At 63.2% G+C, this 18,986-nt stretch overlaps 2 protein-coding genes across 2 annotated transcripts in view; one reads left to right on the top strand and one right to left on the bottom strand.

Annotated features, from left to right (window-relative positions):
* Positions 1–18,986, top strand: part of ZNF865 (zinc finger protein 865) — a 162,996-nt gene that overhangs the window by 110,280 nt on the left and 33,730 nt on the right. The gene's annotated exons all lie outside the window — the stretch shown is intronic.
* On the bottom strand, positions 14,202–17,636 carry ZNF579 (zinc finger protein 579). The gene is made up of 2 exons (XM_070063153.2): positions 17,480–17,636; positions 14,202–16,291 (listed from the first exon to the last, which is right to left on the bottom strand). The coding sequence occupies exon 2, from the start codon at positions 16,287–16,289 to the stop codon at positions 14,619–14,621; it is 1,671 nt and encodes a 556-aa protein (XP_069919254.1). The 5' UTR covers positions 16,290–16,291; positions 17,480–17,636; the 3' UTR covers positions 14,202–14,618.

Below are 18,986 nucleotides of genomic sequence, written 5' to 3'. Positions count from 1 at the left end.
CCAGCGCCTCCTCTTAGCCGCCCTGGGGATGAGCGGGCACCCCGGGCCCCGCCCTGAGCCCCGCCCCTGAGCCCCTCCTGGGCCTGCAGCTGCCCCGTCTCACCCGACCCTCGCCCCACCGCGCCTGCGCTGGCTTCTCCCCACCCAGTCCAGGGAGCCGGGAGTGGAAGGAGCATTCGCTAGGCGGCCCCGCAAATCCCATGTGATTAACAATCATTACAGCCCGCGGCCTCTGACCTCCGGGCAGCGGCAGCCCCCCGCGCTAATCCTGGCAGCAGCTCCCGCCGGCCGGCCGGGGGAGGTGGGTCCTATTCTTAGCTCTGCTTCCGAGCTGGGGAGAGGAAGTCTCCTGCCCGCACCCCGCTGCGGGTCGGGGAACAAGCCCAGAACGGCCTCCAGGCAGAGCTGTGGACACAGGAGGCAGATGGGGGTGAGGGGGAGAGAGGAGCCTGCAGGGGGGAAAACTGACCAGACCTGAGTCATGTGCAGATCAATGAGCAGGTGGATTGTGTGGTATATGAATGATATCTCATTGAAGCTTTGAAAGAACGAGCTTTATCGGGGCGTGTGTGGTGGCGTAGCAGGTAAAGACACTGCCTGCGGCGCCGGCATCCCACATGGGTGCTGGTTTGAGTCCCGGCCGCTCCGCTTCGGATCCAGCTCAGACCGACCAAGCTCAGGCCATTGCAGCCATCTGGGGAGTGAACCAGCAGATGGAAGACCTCTCTGTCTCTGTCTCTGCCTCTCTCTGTGATTCCTTCCAATACGTAAATAACTATCTTAAGGATTTATTTTAGAGGGAGACAAGGAGGCAGATGGAGAGCCGGCTCTCATTTGCTGGTTCGCCCCTCAGATGCCTGCAGCAGCTGGAGCCTGCAGCTCCATACGTGTCCCCCACATGTGTCGCAGGGGTCCGAGAACTCGAGCTACCACTGGCTGCCTCCCGGGCGGGCCCCAGCAGGGAGCTGGGGTCGGGAGCAGAACCAGGACTGGGAACCCAGGCTTTCCCAGGGGGAGCGTGGGCATCTTAGCCCCACAGTGAAGCTGCCCTCGGGAGCCCACGCCCCGGCGAGACCACGTGCACGTGACCTGTGGGACGCCCAGACCCTTCCTACCCCCCCCCCCATATAGCAGAACCATTCCCAGGATGACCACATTCAAGTCATCAGCACGGTCTCCTTGTTTGTTTCGTAATAGACCATGTCTCTATTCACAAAGGCATGGAGCCGAAGGCGTGGCGTTCCGTGTGCCCCTGCCCCCACGCACAGCCCCCCGGGGTGCCCGTCTCCCCACGTCCGCAGTTCACGTGCGGCTCAGGGCAGACCTTCCAGGATGGGTTTCCACATTGAGGTCCCGGGCGGGGTGGGGGGGGCAGCCTAACCTGCCGCACCCACCGCTGCGCTGGCTCTGCCCCTGACTCCCCCCCCCCCGCCCCGTCCTGCTGGTTCCCACCCCGGGAGGCAGCAGCGAGGGCCCCCTGCCTGGGTCGCTGCCACCCCTGCGGGAGACTCAGACTGAGCTCCTGGCTCCTGGCTTTGGGCTGGCCTGGCCCTGGCTGTTGTGGGCATTTGAAGAGTGCACCAATGGATGGGCGATCTCTCTCATTATTTATAAATAAATAAATGTGCAGGCTTCTCTGTGCACACAAGATTTGGCCCACTGGGATAGAGAGCGAAGCACAAGAACAAGGAATCATATGGTGAAGCTATGTTGAGTTTAGTAAGAAGCTCCCCCACATATATCAAAATTATTTTCAGTAATCACTTGTCATACTTCTTTCAATTTGGTATTTAATTTAAAAGAATTAGACATTTTGGGGGGAAAAAAAAGATATGCTTCAGTTTTAGAGATAGCTCAAAACCTGTGAATATCTCAGACCGAACCTAAAATTTGTCCTTTCCAAATAAAAATAATTGCACCTTGCCGCTGGCACCGTGTTCTGACATTGTAATCTCTGTGCGCAGATGTAAATTCCAGTGGTCGCACAGGGCCAGAGCAGGGCCACTTCCTCTTGCAACGCCGGCGTTATCGCTGTTTATTTTGGTGACCGGTCTAAACAAAGCAGGAATATGTAGCACCAGGGGTGTTGCAGGCTCGCACTCAATGTCGCGAACTTGAGCGGGTCCAAGCCTCCTGGCTCAGGGCTGTCAGACCGGAGTCCTCTGAGTTAGCGCCTGTGTGCGGCTCAGTGGCTCCCAGAGGGCAAGCGGCAGCACCGAACGCGCTAATCCCGTGCGCGTGTGTAGAGACGTGCAGTGTCTGCGTAGCCTAGAAGTGCACATGCATCCTCACGCCTGCGTGTAGGACTTCACACTAACAGCAGCAGCCAGCACTTAGAGCAAGGACAGACACGTTTTATACAGACGCGGCTACAGTTGCCGTCTCTGGGTGAAAGTGGCAGGCAGCCCGAACGCCTGGGTTCTATTACCGTTTCAGTTCCGCCATCCCCCAGGCGGTAGCCGGGAGGGGAGACTCCACTGGACAGGGAGACTGGGACAGGGCTGAGTGTGGGAGGCGCTGGGCTCTGCGTGACACCTGCTGAGGATGGGGGCCGCGGGTGTGCTGGCTGCCTCCGTCCTGTCCCTGTCTCCTCTCTGTCCAGGTGATGCGGGGCCCACGGGGGGTCCCAGCAGGAGATGGGAGGAGGCAGGAGGGGCAGCACAGGTTGGCCAGGTCCTACTGTCCCTGCCAGGCTGTGGCTTGGCCACTGCGAGGACCAACCCGGCAAGGTGCTCTGAGTGCACACTGGCCTCTGTGAAAATAATGCAAGCGTCTGAGGAGGGGATCCTAACACTGGTTGAGTCGTGTGCATCCCACGTGGTGTGGTGGGAGGGCCTGGTTCAAGTCCCGCTGGGCTCCTGGTTCCAGCTTCCTGCTCAGAGAGACCCCGGGAGGCAGGGTGACGGCTCAGAGAGAAACCCATGCGGGAGACCTGGATGGAGCTGCTGGCCCCGGCCCAGTCACCCCAGGCATCTGGGTGGTGAGCCAGCAGGTGGCTCTCCGTCTGCCTGTCAAATAAATCAACAATTTTTAGAAATCTGGGTCATTCTAAGAAAACTAGGCTTGGCTAAGACACAACCCAATGAGTGGGCATGAAGGCAGGCCCAGAGCCACCACAGAGGGGCTTGTGGAGAGTGGTCTGTCCCTGGGTCCTCGTCATTCTCTTTCTTTAAAAAAAAAAAAAAGATTTATTTATTTATTTGAGAGGCAGAGTTACAGACAGAGAGAGGTCTTGCATCCACTGGTTCACTCCCAAGTGGCCGCAACAGCTGGAGCTGGGCTGATCTGAAGTCCGCAGCCAGGAGCTTCTTCCAGGTCTCCCACTTGGGTGCAGGGGCACAAGCACTTGGGCCGTCTTCCACTGCCTTGCCAGGCACATTAGCAGGGAGCTGTATCAGAAGAGGAGCAACCGAGACTCGAACCGGCGCCCCCATGGGATGCTGGCACCGCAGGTGGAGGCTTCACTCACCATTCCACAGGGCCGGCCCCACTCCCAATTTATATAGGGCTCTTCCTCATCTGCAGCTCTTGGTGTCTGTAGGAGGTCCTAGAGTCAGTCCAACGGGATGCCTGTGTGTTTACCACGTGGCTTTGCTGTGGAGTTGAGCGGGTTAATACCTGCGTGTCGGCTTCCACTGCTGCACAAGCTACCTACCGCCAGATCTTAGCAGCTTAAAGCAACACGCCTCATCCTCCCGTGGCTTCTCGCGGTCAGGATGCTGGACGACCCCGAGGGGGTCCCGAGCACCAGGGACAAGCCCACCACCAGTGTCAGCCGGGCTGAGGCTGGCCGGGGACGCTCTGCTCCCAGGCTCCCTCTCGGACTCGATGGCAGTCAGTCTCCCCCAGGCTCTTGGGCTGAGGGTCCAGCTCTTGGCTGGGGCTGCTCTCAGGCGCTGGTCACAGGGGCTTCTCCACAGGGCCGGGCCGTGGTCATGGGACTGGCGCCCCGTCAGCTCCGCACGGTCCTGTTTGTTAGGAGTCACCAGGGGATACGTCCAGGGTGTGAGTGCCAGGAGGCAGGGCGCTCTGGGACCCTGCCCGGAGCTGCCTGTCACCACATACGGAGGCCTCACATCAGTCCACACAGAGCGTGCTCAGGGCTCCCAGAATTCCAGGGGAAACGGAAAGAAAAGACCAGTTCGTTCTGGGCCAAAGCTTTCAAGGCTCCTGCTTACGAGGGGTCTGCAGGATGCTCGTGGAACACGCATATCAGGGGAAAAAACAACCATGCGTGGATTTCAAAAAAAAAAATTTGCACCAAAAATTGATCTTTCAATTCCGTTTTTCCGCCAAGTTGTTGTGGGTGGGATTAGTTGAGAGGGTACTTCTGGAGCGGGGTGGGCGCCCACCCAGTGGGATGGGGTGGGGGGCCGGCCACGCGGGTTCAAAGACAGTCACCCTGTGAAGAGAACGGCAGAAAGAGGGCTCTGAACCTGCGGGAGCCAGCAAGAGGCCAGGAAGGCAGCTGGGCGGAGACCTCTGTGCCGAGACACAGCCTCTGCTGCCTGGAACCACAGCGTGCGTGTGGGACCTCGCTGCAGCCGCTGGGCTGCTCGCAACACTTCCACAAGATAAAGAAACTTAGGAGGCCGGCGACTGGCTCACTAGGCTAATCCTCCGCCTTGCAGCGCCGGCACACTGGGTTCTAGTCCCGGTCGGGGGGCCGGATCCTGTCCCGGTTGCCCCTCTTCCAGGCCAGCTCTCTGCTGTGGCCAGGGAGTGCAGTGGAGGATGGCCCAGGTGCTTGGGCCCTGCACCCCATGGGAGACCAGGAGAAGCACCTGGCTCCTGCCATCGGATCAGCGCGGTGCGCCGGCCGCGGCAGCCATTGGAGGGTGAACCAACGGCAAAAGGAAGACCTTTCTCTCTGTCTCTCTCTCACTGTCCACTCTGCCTGTCAAAAAAAAAAAAAAAAAAAAAAAAAAAAAAAAAAAAAAAAAAAGAAACTAACTTACTCCAAGGGTGCAGTGCCTCTGGGAAGGAGACTCCAGCCCCATCCCAGCCCTCATCTTTATACTTTGTAACCAGTGACCACCTGCGGCAGCCAGGCTCCTGTGGGTGCAGGGGCTGGGTCTGTGTGGGGGTCTCAGGTGGCTGGGCTGGGTTCTCTCCTGCAGCCTGGGGTTCTGGTCCCAAGTGGTCCAGCCTGAGGCGGCTTACGGGGCTGAGTCTCTCCTTGCCCTGCTGGCTACAGCCTGGGATTCACTGTTCTCAGAGGCGCCTCCACCCTCAAAGCGGCTTGTGTGCAATCCCCCACGCGGCTTCAAGGAGAACCTGGCTCCTTTTAAAGGCCCACCGAGTTAGACCAGGCCTGACCTGGAGCCTCAGCTCCAGCCGTGGCATCGTGGGGAGCAGGGATGTAGATTCTGCCAGGGATGCAGAGAGAGAGATGGGCCCGGAGAAGCACGTGGGGTGGGGGGGAGGTGACATTTGCAGGAAGGCTTGGGAGGTGGGGGTGGGGACTCATTTCGCAGCGAGGAGCACTCCGTGGAAGGCCGTGGAGCTGGGAGCCACAGGCACGGGGAGAATCGAGCAGTTAAAAATGCCCCAGGTGCCGGCCCAGCGGACAGCTACGATTTCTGCCTCCCTAGTTTAAGTTTGGGGGCCTCCTGCTTCCTCTCTACCCCATCTCCCGGTGACCCCGGGGTCCCCTCCCTCTCTTCTTCCCCCGCATGCCCCCTTTGCTCCTTGCGCAGAGCCAGCGGACCCCCTAGGGGATGGCCTGGCGCGGGCATAGGCCCCGCAGCGGGACGGCGGGCTGGGTAGGCTGGGAGGAGCCGGGGGGGCGGGGGGGAGCGCCGGCAAATATTTACGGAGCGCGGGCCGGTGCCAGGCACAGGGCCCCCGCCAGGCGAGATAAGGGACCGCGGAGGCGCCGGGCGCTCGGGGAGGGGGAGGCCGGGCAGGGCCGGGAGCGGGCGGCGAGGAGCGCCGGGCGCGGGTCCCTCGGAGCCTGGGCTGGCGTCGGGGGGCCCGGGGCGCCGCGCTGGGCACACTCAGCTCCCGACTCAGACGCGCCCCGGGCCCCCCGCCGGGGTCGCACGGCGCAGCTCCTGCCTGTCCCGCGGCCCCGCTTTGCTCTTTTTCCTGGAGTTGAGCGGGACTGAACACAGCGAGCTTGCACCAGATAAAAACGTGGAGCTGGACTCTGAAACGGTGAAAATGCACCCCCTCGCTTGGATTAAACGAGTGCGCCCTCAGACGAAGGCAGAGGGGGAGAAATCTCTTCCAGACCCGCTCGGGCTCACCTGGACGCTCCCGCCCCGAGAGAGGCGGGGCTTAATGCGTCCCCGCCCCCGGCCTGGTGGCCGCCGCCAAAGACTCCTACTAGAGTTTGGAGAAGGACTGCGCGGAGGTTTCCGAAGGGACGCCAGCGGACTCTCGGCCAAGGGCAGGGATTCGCCCACAGCCCTGCGCCCGTGGCCGGCATACCATGGCAGCCGCGACCCTCACATCTGCGGGGTCGGAGTCGGGGGTCTCCGGGGCCTCCACTCTGTGACGTCTGTCCAAATCTAAAATGCTCCTGAAAGAAACGCTGTTCAGAAGGCTGTGGCCCAGGGGAGGCTGGCCCGTGTGGAGTGCCTCATGCAGTCCGGCCGCTCCGCTTCCGATCCAGCTCCCTGCTAATGCACCTGGGAAGGCAGCAGGTGGCCCAAGTGTGCCGGCCCCTGGCACTCCTGTGGGAGACCTGGATGGGGTTCCAGGCTCCTGGCTGTGACCTGGCCCAGAGCTGGCTGTTGTGGCCGTGTAGGGAGTAAACCAGCGGATGGAAGGTCTCTCTCTCTCTCTCTGCCTTTGAAAAAGAGGAACATTGTTTAAAAAGCACTTTGGGCTGAAAGAAAGGGAGGGGCCGGCGCCGTGGCTCACTTGGTTAATCCTCCACCTGCAGTGCTGGCATCCCATATGGGCGCCGGGTTCTAGTGCCGGTTGCTCCTCTTCCAGTCCAGCTCCCTGCTCTGGCCCGGGAAAGCAATGGAGGATGGCCCAGGTGCTTGGGGCCCTGCACCCGCATAGGAGAGCAGGGAGAAGCACCTGGCTCCTGGCTTTGGATTGGCGCAGCTCCGGCCATTGCAGGCATTTGGGGAGTAAACCAATGGAAGGAAGACCTTTCTCTCTGTCTCCCTCTCTCTCATTGTCTGTAACTCTACCTGTCAGATTAAAAAAAAAAAAAAGTACCTTGGGCTTACATCCCCACCCGAGTGGTCTCCAAACACAGCCAGAAATTGGGGATGGGGGCGGGGCTTTCCCTACTCAGATACATGGTTTGCTGAGCTTCATCGAATGACAGTGCAGAAAACGTGTAAAGTCGCTGTATTTAAATCCTGCCATGGGGGTCGGGGTTGTGGCACAGCAGGTTAAGTCGCTGCCTGTGACACTGGTTCCAGCCCAGCTGCTCCACTTCCATTTCGGTTCACTGGGAATGCACCTGGGAAGGCGGGGGCCCGAGTGCTTGGGCCCCTGCACCCATGTAGGAGACCTGGATGGAGTTCTGGGTTCCTGGGTCTGCCCAGTCCAGCCCCAAATACTGTGGCCATCTGGGGAGTGAACCAGCTGATGGAAGACCTCTCTCTCTGTCTCTCCTTCTCTGTAACTCTGCCTTTCAGATAACAAGTAAATCTTTTTTTAAAACATTTAAAATTCATGCAAAGGGCAAGGAACTTAGATCTTTGGTATCTTGTTATGATATGGATGTGTTTAGGGCGAAGTGAACTGATATTTGCAAATTTCTTTGGAATCATGTTTTTTAAAAAATGAATGCATGGGGCGTCTGTACTTTCTGTTCAGTTTTGCTGTGAGCCTGAAATTGCTCTAAAAATAAAGTGTATCAAGTAGAAAGGATGATTGATGGATGATGGATAATAAAGGAGCAGGTGGGTGGTGGATGATGCACAGGTGGGTGAGTGGAGGGATAACAGAAGGGTGGCAGATGGTGGGTAAATGATAGACAGTCGGATGGAAGATGGATGGAGGGATAACGGATAGGTGAATAGACAAACAGATCCATTAAGAATAAAACGTGGAGGTAGGCATTGGTACAGTGGGTGCCACATCCCGTATCAGAGTCCCTGATCTGAGTCCCAGATCCTGTTCTGCTGTGGCTGCTGCTTTATTTTATTTTTTAAAGATTTATTTATTTATTTGAAAGGCAAAGTTACAGAGAGAGACAGATCCCCCATTCACTGGTTCACTCCCCAATGGCCACAACAGCCAGAGCTGGCCAATCCAAAGCAGGAGCCAGGAGCTTCTTCCGGGTCTCCCACATGGGTGCAGGAAGCCAGGAGCCAGGAGCTTCTTCCGGGTCTCCCACGCGGGTGCAGGAAGCCAGGGGCCAGGAGCTTCCTCCGGGTCTCCCACGCGGGTGCAGGAAGCCAGGAGCCAGGAGCTTCTTCCGGGTCTCCCACGTGGGTGCAGGAAGCCAGGGGCCAGGAGCTTCTTCCGGGTCTCCCACGTGGGTGCAGGAAGCCAGGAGCCAGGAGCTTCTTCTGGGTCTCCCACGTGGGTGCATAGGGCCCAAGCACTTGGGCCATCTTCTGCTGCTTTCCCAGGCCATAGCAGAGAGCTGGATCAGAAGTGGAGCAGCTGGGACTTGAACCAGCACCCATGTGGGATGCCAGCACTGCAGATGGCAGCTTAACCTGCTGTGCCACAGCGCCAGCCCCCGGTCTTCTGCCTCTGACCCAGCTTCCTGCTAAGGTGTGTCTCGGGAGGTGGCAGATTGCTGGGTCAAATGCCTGGGCCCTGCCACCCGCGTGGAAACCAGACTGATTCCAGGCTCCTGGTTTCAGCCTGGGCCGGGCCTGGTGTTGACAGAATTCCATTCGGAATGAACCAGTAGATGGGAGATCTGTCTCTCTCCCTGCCTTCCAAATAAATAAATAAATAAAATAGTTAAAGAAAATATGGAAAAATACTAATTGTAGACTCTAGGAGGTTGGTCTATAGGTGTTGAATCTGTAATTCTTTCTGTTTTCCGTCTCTTTAAAAAAATCTCACAAACATGGTAAAAGGCAAAAACGGTCTGTGTGGATATCGCCAATGCTCCTCGTCCCACCCCGGGTGGGCATCGGAGCCCTGTGGGTCCCTGCCTCGTCTTCCGCCCTTCCACTCCCGGCCTCCTCTGCAGTCTGTCTCAGGTCTCCGCTCCTGGGACACAGCAGTCCCCCCCCAGCACCCTGCACCACTGTGCTGCCCCAGGACACCCCGGGCTTCTGCAGGCCTCCCCTGCAGTCTGTCTCAGGTCTCTGCTCCTGGGACACAGCAGTCCCCCCCCCAGCACCCTGCACCACTGTGCTGCCCCAGGACACCCCGGGCTTCTGCAGGCCTCCCCTGCAGTCTGTCTCAGGTCTCTGCTCCTGGGACACAGCAGTCCCCCCCCCAGCACCCTGCACCACTGTGCTGCCCCAGGACACCCCGGGCTTCTGCAGGCCTCCTCTGCAGTCTGTCTCAGGTCTCCGCTCCTGGGACACAGCAGTCCCCCCCAGCACCCTGCACCACTGTGCTGCCCCAGGACACCCCCGGCTTCTGCACGGCCTCCCCTGCAGTCTGTCTCAGGTCTCTGCTCCTGGGACACAGCAGTCCCCCCCCCCCAGCACCCTGCACCACTGTGCCTGCCCAGGACACCCCCGGCTTCTGCAGGCCTCCCCTGCAGTCTGTCTCAGGTCTCTGCTCCTGGGACACAGCAGTCCCCCCCAGCACCCTGCACCACTGTGCTGCCCCAGGACACCCCCGGCTTCTGCATGGCCTCCCCTGCAGTCTGTCTCAGGTCTCTGCTCCTGGGACACAGCAGTCCCCCCCAGCACCCTGCACCACTGTGCTGCCCCAGGACACCCCGGGCTTCTGCAGGCCTCCCCTGCAGTCTGTCTCAGGTCTCTGCTCCTGGGACACAGCAGTCCCCCCCCAGCACCCTGCACCACTGTGCTGCCCCAGGACACCCTGGGCTTCTGCAGGCCTCCCCTGCAGTCTGTCTCAGGTCTCTGCTCCTGGGACACAGCAGTCCCCCCCAGCACCCTGCACCACTGTGCCTGCCCAGGACACCCCGGGCTTCTGCACGGCCGCCCCTGCAGTCTGTCTCAGGTCTCTGCTCCTGGGACACAGCAGTCCCCCCCCCAGCACCCTGCACCACTGTGCTGCCCCAGGACACCCTGGGCTTCTGCAGGCCTCCCCTGCAGCCCTGCTGAGGTCTCTGCTCCTGGGACACAGCAGTCCCCCCCAGCACCCTGCACCACTGTGCTGCCCCAGGACACCCCCGGCTTCTGCACGGCCTCCCCTGCAGTCTGTCTCAGGTCTCTGCTCCTGGGACACAGCAGTCCCCCCCAGCACCCTGCACCACTGTGCTGCCCCAGGACACCCCCGGCTTCTGCACGGCCGCCCCTGCAGTCTGTCTCAGGTCTCTGCTCCTGGGACACAGCAGTCCCCGCCCCCAGCACCCTGCACCACTGTGCTGCCCCAGGACACCCCCGGCTTCTGCACGGCCTCCCCTGCAGTCTGTCTCAGGTCTCTGCTCCTGGGACACAGCAGTCCCCCCCAGCACCCTGCACCACTGTGCTGCCCCAGGACACCCCCGGCTTCTGCACGGCCGCCCCTGCAGTCTGTCTCAGGTCTCTGCTCCTGGGACACAGCAGTCCCCCCCAGCACCCTGCACCACTGTGCTGCCCCAGGACACCCCCGGCTTCTGCACGGCCGCCCCTGCAGTCTGTCTCAGGTCTCTGCTCCTGGGACACAGCAGTCCCCCCCCCAGCACCCTGCACCACTGTGCCTGCCCCAGGACACCCCAGGCTTCTGCAGGCCTCCCCTGCAGTCTGTCTCAGGTCTCTGCTCCTGGGACACAGCAGTCCCCCCCCCCCAGCACCCTGCACCACCGTGCCTGCCCCAGGACACCCCGGGCTTCTGCACGGCTGCCCCTGCAGCTCCTGCTTCTGCGGCCTGTGGTCCCCAACCCCTAATTCTACGTCCTCTCTTTCCCCAAACTCGACGCTTTGTGTGTCCTCGCTGGCTCTGTTGCCTGCTCTGCCTCCTTCCACGAGAAGGGGGAGGGGGTCCCACGTGGGAAGGGGTTGGTTTGCTTTGTGGATTGACAGGTGAGCGACACACAGGACAGGGCCTGGCACATACTAGGGGCTCGATCTAGAGCTGTGGGATGCCCTGGGGAGCGGACAGGGCGAGGATGAAGCACCGTGGAAGAGTTCGGAGCCTGGGCTTTGGAGTCAGTGTGCCTCGGGCCGTGTCTGGCTGCCCCCACCAGCGTGTGGCCGCGGCTGCGCCTCTGTCCTGGAGCGTCCAGCCCAGGAAAACGGGTCCTGGCGGGGACCCCCTCGGCGGCAGCCCCCTGGGGACACGGTCTGGCGCGTTCTTGGAGAGTGAGTCACAGACTTCCCACACAGCCCAGCAGTTCTGCTCCTAGATCTGCCCAGCAGAAAGACCCATGCCACATGGGTGGACGTGTGGGGCGGCGAAGACCCACACCCCACGTCGGAGTGCCCGGGTTCCAGGGGTACAGAGTGGGGCCTGTCCCTACAGTGGACTCTCAGCCACACAAAGGAAGCCCTGAGCGGTTCATGAGGCGTGTGCACCGTGACGGCTCTGCTGAACCGCGGCACACACCAGTGATGCCGTCTCTAGTGGGCATAGAGACCAAGAGTGGACGAGTGGCTTCCGGGAGCCGGAGGCGGGGACGGGCACGCGGGGCCGTCTCGGGGTGCGCAGGCTCTGTGCCGATCCTTGCTCAGTCCTGCAGATGGATTAAACGTGACTGAATCATGCATGTAAAACGAGTGAATGCTAGGGTACATAAATAACGCCTCAATAAAGCTGTTTGAAAAACAGACACACAGGAGCTAGCGTTGTGGCGCAGAGGGTTATCGGAGCCCGTTCACGGCCCGGCTGCTCTGCTTCCTCCGATCCAGCGCCCTGCTAATGCACCTGGGAAGACAGCAGAGGATGGCCCGGGAACTTGGGTCCCCGCCACCCACGGGGGAGACCTGGATGGAGTTCCTGGCTCCTGACTTCGGCCTAGCCCAGCCCTGGCCATTTGGGGATTGAACCGGCAGATGGAAGATCTCTCTCTGTGTGTCTCTCCCTTTCAAACACAGAAGCCGTAGTAGTGCGTGTTTCGAGAGCAGTCCCCTTGGAAACGTGACATGGGGTAGACACTCAGCAAGATGGTTTATTCATTACGTGCCCCGTCACTGTGAGGACGCGGGCTGCTTACCGGGGGAAGGGGTGGGCTGAGTTCCGTGGGCGGCCAGGAGCAGGCAGGGAGCAGGTCCCAGGTCCCTCTCCAGAGCTGGCTTCAGCGGCTCTGGGACCTCCGGCAGGCCACCCTTCTCCAACCAGCACCCCGGGGACCTCGATCCCAGCACACAGACCTCTGGGCGGTGAGACAAAGGCCACGTGTGTGTGTGTGGAATGCTCGGCACAGCCGAGGGCCCGAGGAGCACCCACTCCTGCTCCCCGGGGACTCCGCCTTGTGCTTGGGCCACTTACTGGTCGAGGCGTCAGTTTCGCCCGGCAAAATGGGAAAGCCAGGCTCCGGCTCCAGGCCCCCTGCCCAGGGAGCTCGGTGTTGCGCCGGGGCTGACGGCTGGTTCTGCAGGCAGAGTTAGCTCACCGGGTAGAGGAAGGTGGAGCAGACCCCGCACAGGGCCCCCGAGGCGGGTTGTGCGCTGGAGACTGGCAAAGGCTCTTGGAAAACGGGGATAAAGGAGAATGCTGTGTCCTGACACCCTTAGGAGACCGCTGGGTGGGAGTCCAGGTGTGGTGCGGCCCGGGGGCCTGTGAGGGGTCTCCGGGTGGTGCGTGGTGTCACAGCGCTGTGTGCGTCAGCCTGGGACAGCGGGATGGCTTCCTGCTCTCCTCCCACAGGGCTCCTTCTGGGGCAGTGCTTGCCTGGAGCCTCCGTTCGCCCCTTCTGTGAGCGGGGCCGTGAGCAGCCGTGTGTCGCTCCAGCCGTGTCGCTGGGGGCTTTGCTGTGTGCACACCCTGGGGCGCACGTGCAAACTACAGCGTCACGGGGCCTCCATCGCCTGTGTGATCAGCTCTCTGCTGAAACACCGCCGGCGGCACACGCCCGTGCTGCTTGCCCTCGCAGGCCCGGTGTCTGGCCGCGCCCGGCTGTCACCAGAGCGGCCCATGTTTGGATACAGTAATGGGGAGCCACGAAGGTTCCAGGGGGAGAGTGGCTTTGATGCACTAAGAGCATTCTTTCTTTAAGATTTATTTTATTTATTTGAAAGGTAGAGTCACAGAGAGAGGTAGAGACAGAGAGAGGCCTTCCATCCGCTGGTTCACTCCCCAAGTGGCCACAACAGCTGGGGCTGGGCCAGGCCAAAGCCAGGAGCCAGGAGCTTCTCCTGGGCCTCCCACGTGGGCGCAGGGGCCCAAGCACGTGGGCCATCTCCCACTTTCCCAGATGCATCAGCAGGGAGCTGGATGGGAGAGTGGAGCAGCGGAGACGCGACCCAGCGCCCATAGGGGACACCGGTGCTGTGGGCTGGGGCTTTGACCCGCTGTGCCACAGCACCTCAGCCCCTGCCCCCGTCACTCGAGGTGAGTTGCAGGCTCCAGGGGGACCTGGCTCCCAGCCAGTGGCCCTCATCCGTGTGTGCCCATGCTTGATGGCTGCCCATTTCACAATTGGACGGTCAGCTCAGCAAGGAGCCCAGGTGGTCTCGCCCAGCACTGGCTCAGACACGGCTAATTCCCCGGGCCGCCACCGTGTGCTGGCTCTGTCCCGAGGTGAGGAAGCGCTGAGCGGGGGCCTGGGTGGCCGTCCCTCCCTGCCCCGACCCTCGCAGCTCCTCTGCCTGTGCGGTCCCACAGGGCAGCCACCAGCCACTCGGCGACCACTTACTGGGCCCTCGAAAGTGGACAGAGGGCCTGCACTTTTCACTTTTACTTGAACTTCATTGGCTGGTTCTACACTGGAGCGGAAGCAGCCTCGTGTGGCTCGCGGCTGCCGTGTTAGACGTTGAAAACCTAGAACATTCTATCACCGCGGGAGGCTGTAGAGTTCCAGCTCCTTCTCTTGCCCCAGGGCCCGGCACGGCCTGGTGCATGGGAGGGGCGTGGTGTTTGTCCAACGAAGCCATCTGCCTTCTCACACCCATAGCTCCCCCCGAACCCAGTGACCCAGGCCCATTGCTCCGGGAGCCGCCCCTCCGCCCACCTCCCGCCTCCACAGACGGCCTCACTCCCCTGGGTTGCACGAACTCACATTTATTCACTGACAGAGGCACAGGGACAAACCTTAGCTCACTGGGGACCCCCCAGGGTCTGGCAGTTCCAAAGAGGTGGTGGTGTCCAGTGTGTCTAGGGGGGGACAGGGAGGCAGGGGGTCCCCCACCAGGCTCCTTCCCTGGGCCAACTGTCCTCCGCCTCCTTCCGGGTCGTCCTGCCTTAAGACACGTGTTGGGGTGAGCAGTTCCTAACCAGCCTCAGGATGGGGGGAGGGCGGTGGGCATGGGGAGGGTGGGGCCGCCCGGGGCCTCCTCCCCTCAGTGTCGGGGGCTTGAAGGGGAGGGGTGCGTAGCCAGAGGAGGGGGCCTCTCTTGCTTCCCTCCTGCATCCGCACTGCAACCGGGGGGCACTCAACGGCAGGCGGAGGACCGCTGTGAGGGTCAGGAGGCCAGGCCGCCCAATCCGCGCAGGTGAGCTTTGCTGTCTACCTCTTCCTCCTCCATCTCAAAGGCCGAGTGGTCCTGGCTGTCGAAGCAGGAGGCGCTGAGGAACACAGGGGGTGCCGGCGGGGACCGGGGCGGGGTCCCGGGGGAGGGCGGCTCCTCCTTGATGTGTGCTAGGGGCAGAGGGAGCCCGCCCTCCTCCTGCTCAGCCTGCGGGGCTGGCGGGGGCTGCGGGGCCTGGGCCTGGAGCGCCTGCAGCGCGGCCGCCCTCTCCAGCTCGGCGCGGTGGCAGCGCTGGTGGCGCAGGAGGCTGTAGGCGCGGGAGAAGCGCCGAGGGCAGCGCGGGCACGGGTGCGGGGCTGGGCCCCCCGCGTGCACCTGCGCGTGACGGGCAAGGTCAGCCAGCCGCTTGAACTCCCGCTGGCAGCGCACGCACTGGAAGGGGCGCGCCCCGGAGTGGGTCACCCCGTGCTGCCGCAGGTGCGCCCGGCGGCGGAACCCTTTGCCGCACTCCGGGCACCAGAAGCGGGGCTCCCCGGCGGGAGGCCGGGCCGGGGCGGCGTCCCCTCCGTTCTGCCCGCCTTCTCCCCCCTCCGAGGCACCCCCGCACTCCGCCCCTTCGCTCCCCTCGGGCCCCTTCCCTGAGTTCCGTCCTGCCGAGGCCTTGTCGTCTTTCTTGGCTGCCCCGGGCAGCGGGGCCAGCAGGCTGAGCGCGCCGTGGACGCGGCGGTGCTGGCGGAGGTAGGAGGCGAGGCGGAAGGCCAGGCCGCAGTCCGGGCACACGAAAGGACGGTCGGTGGAGTGGACCAGGCGGTGGCGAGACAGGGACCAGGGCCTGGCGAAGGCCTTGAGGCAGATGGAGCACTGGTGTCGCTTGGGGCGCGGCGGCGGCCCCCCTTCGCCCTCCTGTTCGCCCTCGGGGCGCAGACACGGGTGCGCCTTGAGCTCGCCCTTGGTGGCGAAGGCCTCGCGGCAGCGGAGGCAGAGCAGCGTCCAGTCGGCCTGCAGCAGGACCTGTTTCTCCTCCTGCCGCCCGGCCGCCAGCGCCAGCTCGGCGCTCAGCTCCGCGGCCCCGACCTCGGCCTCCTCCGGCTCGGACTCCCGGGGCTCGGCGCTCGTGGGGGCCGCCGACGGTTCCGGCTCTCCGGCAGGCCACGCCTCAGGCCACCGGGCCGCCTCCTCCGCGGCCCCCGCGGCCGCCGTGGTGGGCTGCTCCGCGCCCTCGTCCTGCGGGCCCCAGCTGGGCTCAGCCGCCTCCTTGGCCACCCTGTCGATGGCCAGCTCCACCTCGCCGCCCGCGTGCTCCTGGGCCAGGTGGCGCCGCAGCTGGGCGGGCTCCGGGAAGGTGCGGGGGCAGGCGGCGCAGCGCAGCGGGGGCTGCGGGCCGTGGCCGCGCAGGTGGCGGGAGAGGTGCGCAGGCCGGCGGAAGGCCTTGGGGCACAGCGGGCAGGCGTGGGGCCGGAGGCCGGAGTGGCTCAGCCGGTGCCGTGAGAGGTAGTAGGGAAAGCGGAAGAGGCGACCGCAGGTGGGGCAGGGCAGGGGCGCCCGAGGGGCTCCCGCGCCGCCCCGGCCCCGGCCTCGGCCCCGACCGCGGCCCCGGCCCCGGCCCCGGCCTCGGCCGCGGTGAGGTGGGCTGCCCTGGGCGGGTGGCGGGGGCTGCGGATCCATGCCTGTGGGAGAGATGGAGACATAGGGTAGGGGCCGAGGAAGGGCAGGAGCGTGGGGTGTGGCGGAGAGTGAGGCGCAGAGAGAGAGAGAGAGAGAGAGAGAGAGGCGGTGATGGAGACAGCCAGGGGCGGATGTTCAGCCAGGGCAAGGGGTGAGGGGTTTGAGAGACAGAGGCCGGGAGAAATAGAAAGTGAGAAGCAGAAGGAGGGACAGACAGACAGACAGAGGCAGAGATGGGGGAGACAGAGATGGGGGAGACAGAGATGGGGGAGAGGCAGAGGCACAGGGAAAGCCACACACACAGAGACAGAGACACAGAGAGCCAGAGCCAGACACCCCCCAACACACACAGATGGGGGAGACAGAGGCACAGGGAAAGCCAGAGACATACAGACACCCCCCCCCCACACACACACACAGACAGAGACAGAGAGAGAGCCAGACACACCCCCACAGAGAGAGGGAGAGGCAGAGGGAAAGCCAGACACACACACACACACACACAGTGGGGGGAGACAGAGAGAGGGAGAGGGAGACACACACAGAGAGGCACAGAGACACAGGGGAGAGTGACAGAGTGAATGAGACAGCGATGGGAAAGGGACAGAGATCCAGGCGCACATAGATGGGGACACACAGTGTCACAGAGACAGGGAGAGGACATGCAGAGCACATGAGACAGAGGAAGAGGGACAGAGATGCAGGGAGGGACACACGGACACACACACAGAGAGAAGGGGTGACAAAGAGATGGAGAGGCCAGCGGCAGCGCCAGGGCAGAGGCGCCCAGGTGGGCCCGGGGAGGGTGCAGGGAGGGGGCAGAGCCGCGGCCAGAGGGCGGACACGCAGGGAGACAAAGTCAGAACAGCTGTCGCTCGGGGCCCCCACCCCGGCCCGGCGTGCGGGAGGGGCCCGGGCGCAGGGGTGGGATTCAGCGTGCAGGCCGCGGGGGGGCTGCCGGGCAGCCGCGGGGGGCTGGGGGGGCTCGACCCCGGCGGGGGAGGGGCCGGGCTGCGGGGACGAGGGGAGGAGGGGGGCTGGGGCTGGGCGCCGGCTGCGGGGCAGCTCGGGGAGGGGGCCGCGGCCGGCGCGGGGTCCCCGAGGGGGCGGCGCGGCCCGCGGCCCCCCGGGGCGCGATCGGCAGAATCGGCGGCGCGGCCGCGGCCTGGGGCTCGGCGCCCCGGGCTTACCTCCGCTCCTGGCTCCTTTCTTCCTTGCCCGCGGCCGGCCGAGGGCGGACGGCGGTGGCGGGGAGGGAGGGGGCCCGGGCGCGGAGGGGGTGGAGGAGGAGGAGGAGGAGGAGGAGGGGAGGAGGGGGAGGAGGAGGCTGGGCTCGGTGTCCCCGCCTAAATCTTCCCCCCGGAAACCGGGCTCGCGTCGGGGCCTGCAGGAGGAGAGTCCGGCGGGGAAGCCGGAAGCGGGGGCCGCGGCGGGGGCGCGCGGCTCCTCCGGGCTGCCGGAGCGGGGAGGGGGCCGGCGGGGCGGCGGGCTGCAGCTCCCCCGCACGCGCACACGCACACACGCACACGCACACGTTCATTCATTCACTGGCTCCTTCCTTCGACAAGCTTGCACCTTGCGGGTCCGGTGCGTGCCAGGCGCTGCGGGGCGCAGGACGGCGGTGAATGGCGCAGAAGGCGCGGGCCCCCTGCGTGGGAACCGGGCTCCAGCCTGCGCCAGGCTCCGAGCCTCAGTTTCCCCTCCGTGTGCGTCCGGGGTCCGGGGTGCAAGTGACCAACAGCTGCTAAGCACCTACTGTGGGCCGGCCCTGTCCTTGGTGCTGGAGCGGCCGCGGCCCTGCGGGCTGGGAGCTCCAGGTCCGACGGCGGAGGCCGACAGACACAAGCCGCCACACAGGGCGCTGGGGGGACGCAGCGACTGAGACTGCGGGAGCTGAGCTCTCCCTGGAGCGGGGGCGATCCCCGAGGGCCTAGTGGAGGCAACACTGTTGGGGCTGAAACCAACAACACGGCCGTTTCTGCAAAAGCGAGGTGGAGAACCGGCCACCCTGCGGGAGTGTACCTGCAGCTTGGCGCCCTTGGTTTCAGGTTAAATTCGTGCCAGGCATTGTTGGCAAGAGTGTGGGCAAACAGGTCCTCAGAAGTTGGAACAGCCCTGAGGAGCCAGCAATTCTAGGAATGTATCTTTTAGAGATCTGCTCAGAGCCGTGAGAAAAAAAAAAAAAAAAAAAAAAGTTGTCTGTAGCAGGTTAATCTTGGCGGGGTGGCCCAGCGGGGCGAGTCACGGAGTGCTGAGCGCATCCGAGCAGATTGGAGTAATCAGTCCTGATTGAGCCGCTCAGCGGAGCACCGCGTGTCCAGTGAAGAGTGAAGACGCGCAGTGTGCAAACAGGTGGGAGGGAGAGCCGGCCTTGGTTATCAGCGGGCTGTGTGGGGAGAGGCCGGCGACACAGGCCGCTCCCCGGGCTGAGCCACTGTTCTGCTCTGTCCTGGGTGCTTCCAGCTTGAAATCGTGGGAATGTGCCCCAGACTGGAAAAAAAAAGTAATAAAAATAAATGTTAGCTTATTCTTGCAGGTACATTCACAGATGTGAATCCAGTGACTTCTTTTTTTTTTTGACAGGCAGAGTGGACAGTGAGAGAGAGACACAGAGAGAAAGGTCTTCCTTTTGCCGTTGGTTCACCCTCCAATGGCCGCCGCGGCTGGTGCGCTGCGGCCGGCACACCGCGCTGATCC

This window comes from Oryctolagus cuniculus, chromosome 18 (assembly GCF_051225735.1).
Source record: "Oryctolagus cuniculus isolate XC-2025 breed Fujian yellow rabbit chromosome 18, ASM5122573v1, whole genome shotgun sequence".
Taxonomy (NCBI): Eukaryota; Metazoa; Chordata; class Mammalia; order Lagomorpha; family Leporidae; genus Oryctolagus; species Oryctolagus cuniculus.
This window is presented reverse-complemented; position numbering and strand designations above follow the sequence as displayed.

Bases quoted from the DNA above. Each gene is read 5' to 3' on its own strand.
- ZNF579 (XM_070063153.2), bottom strand. From the start codon at position 16,289: ATGGATCCGCAGCCCCCGCCACCCGCCCAGGGCAGCCCACCTCACCGC.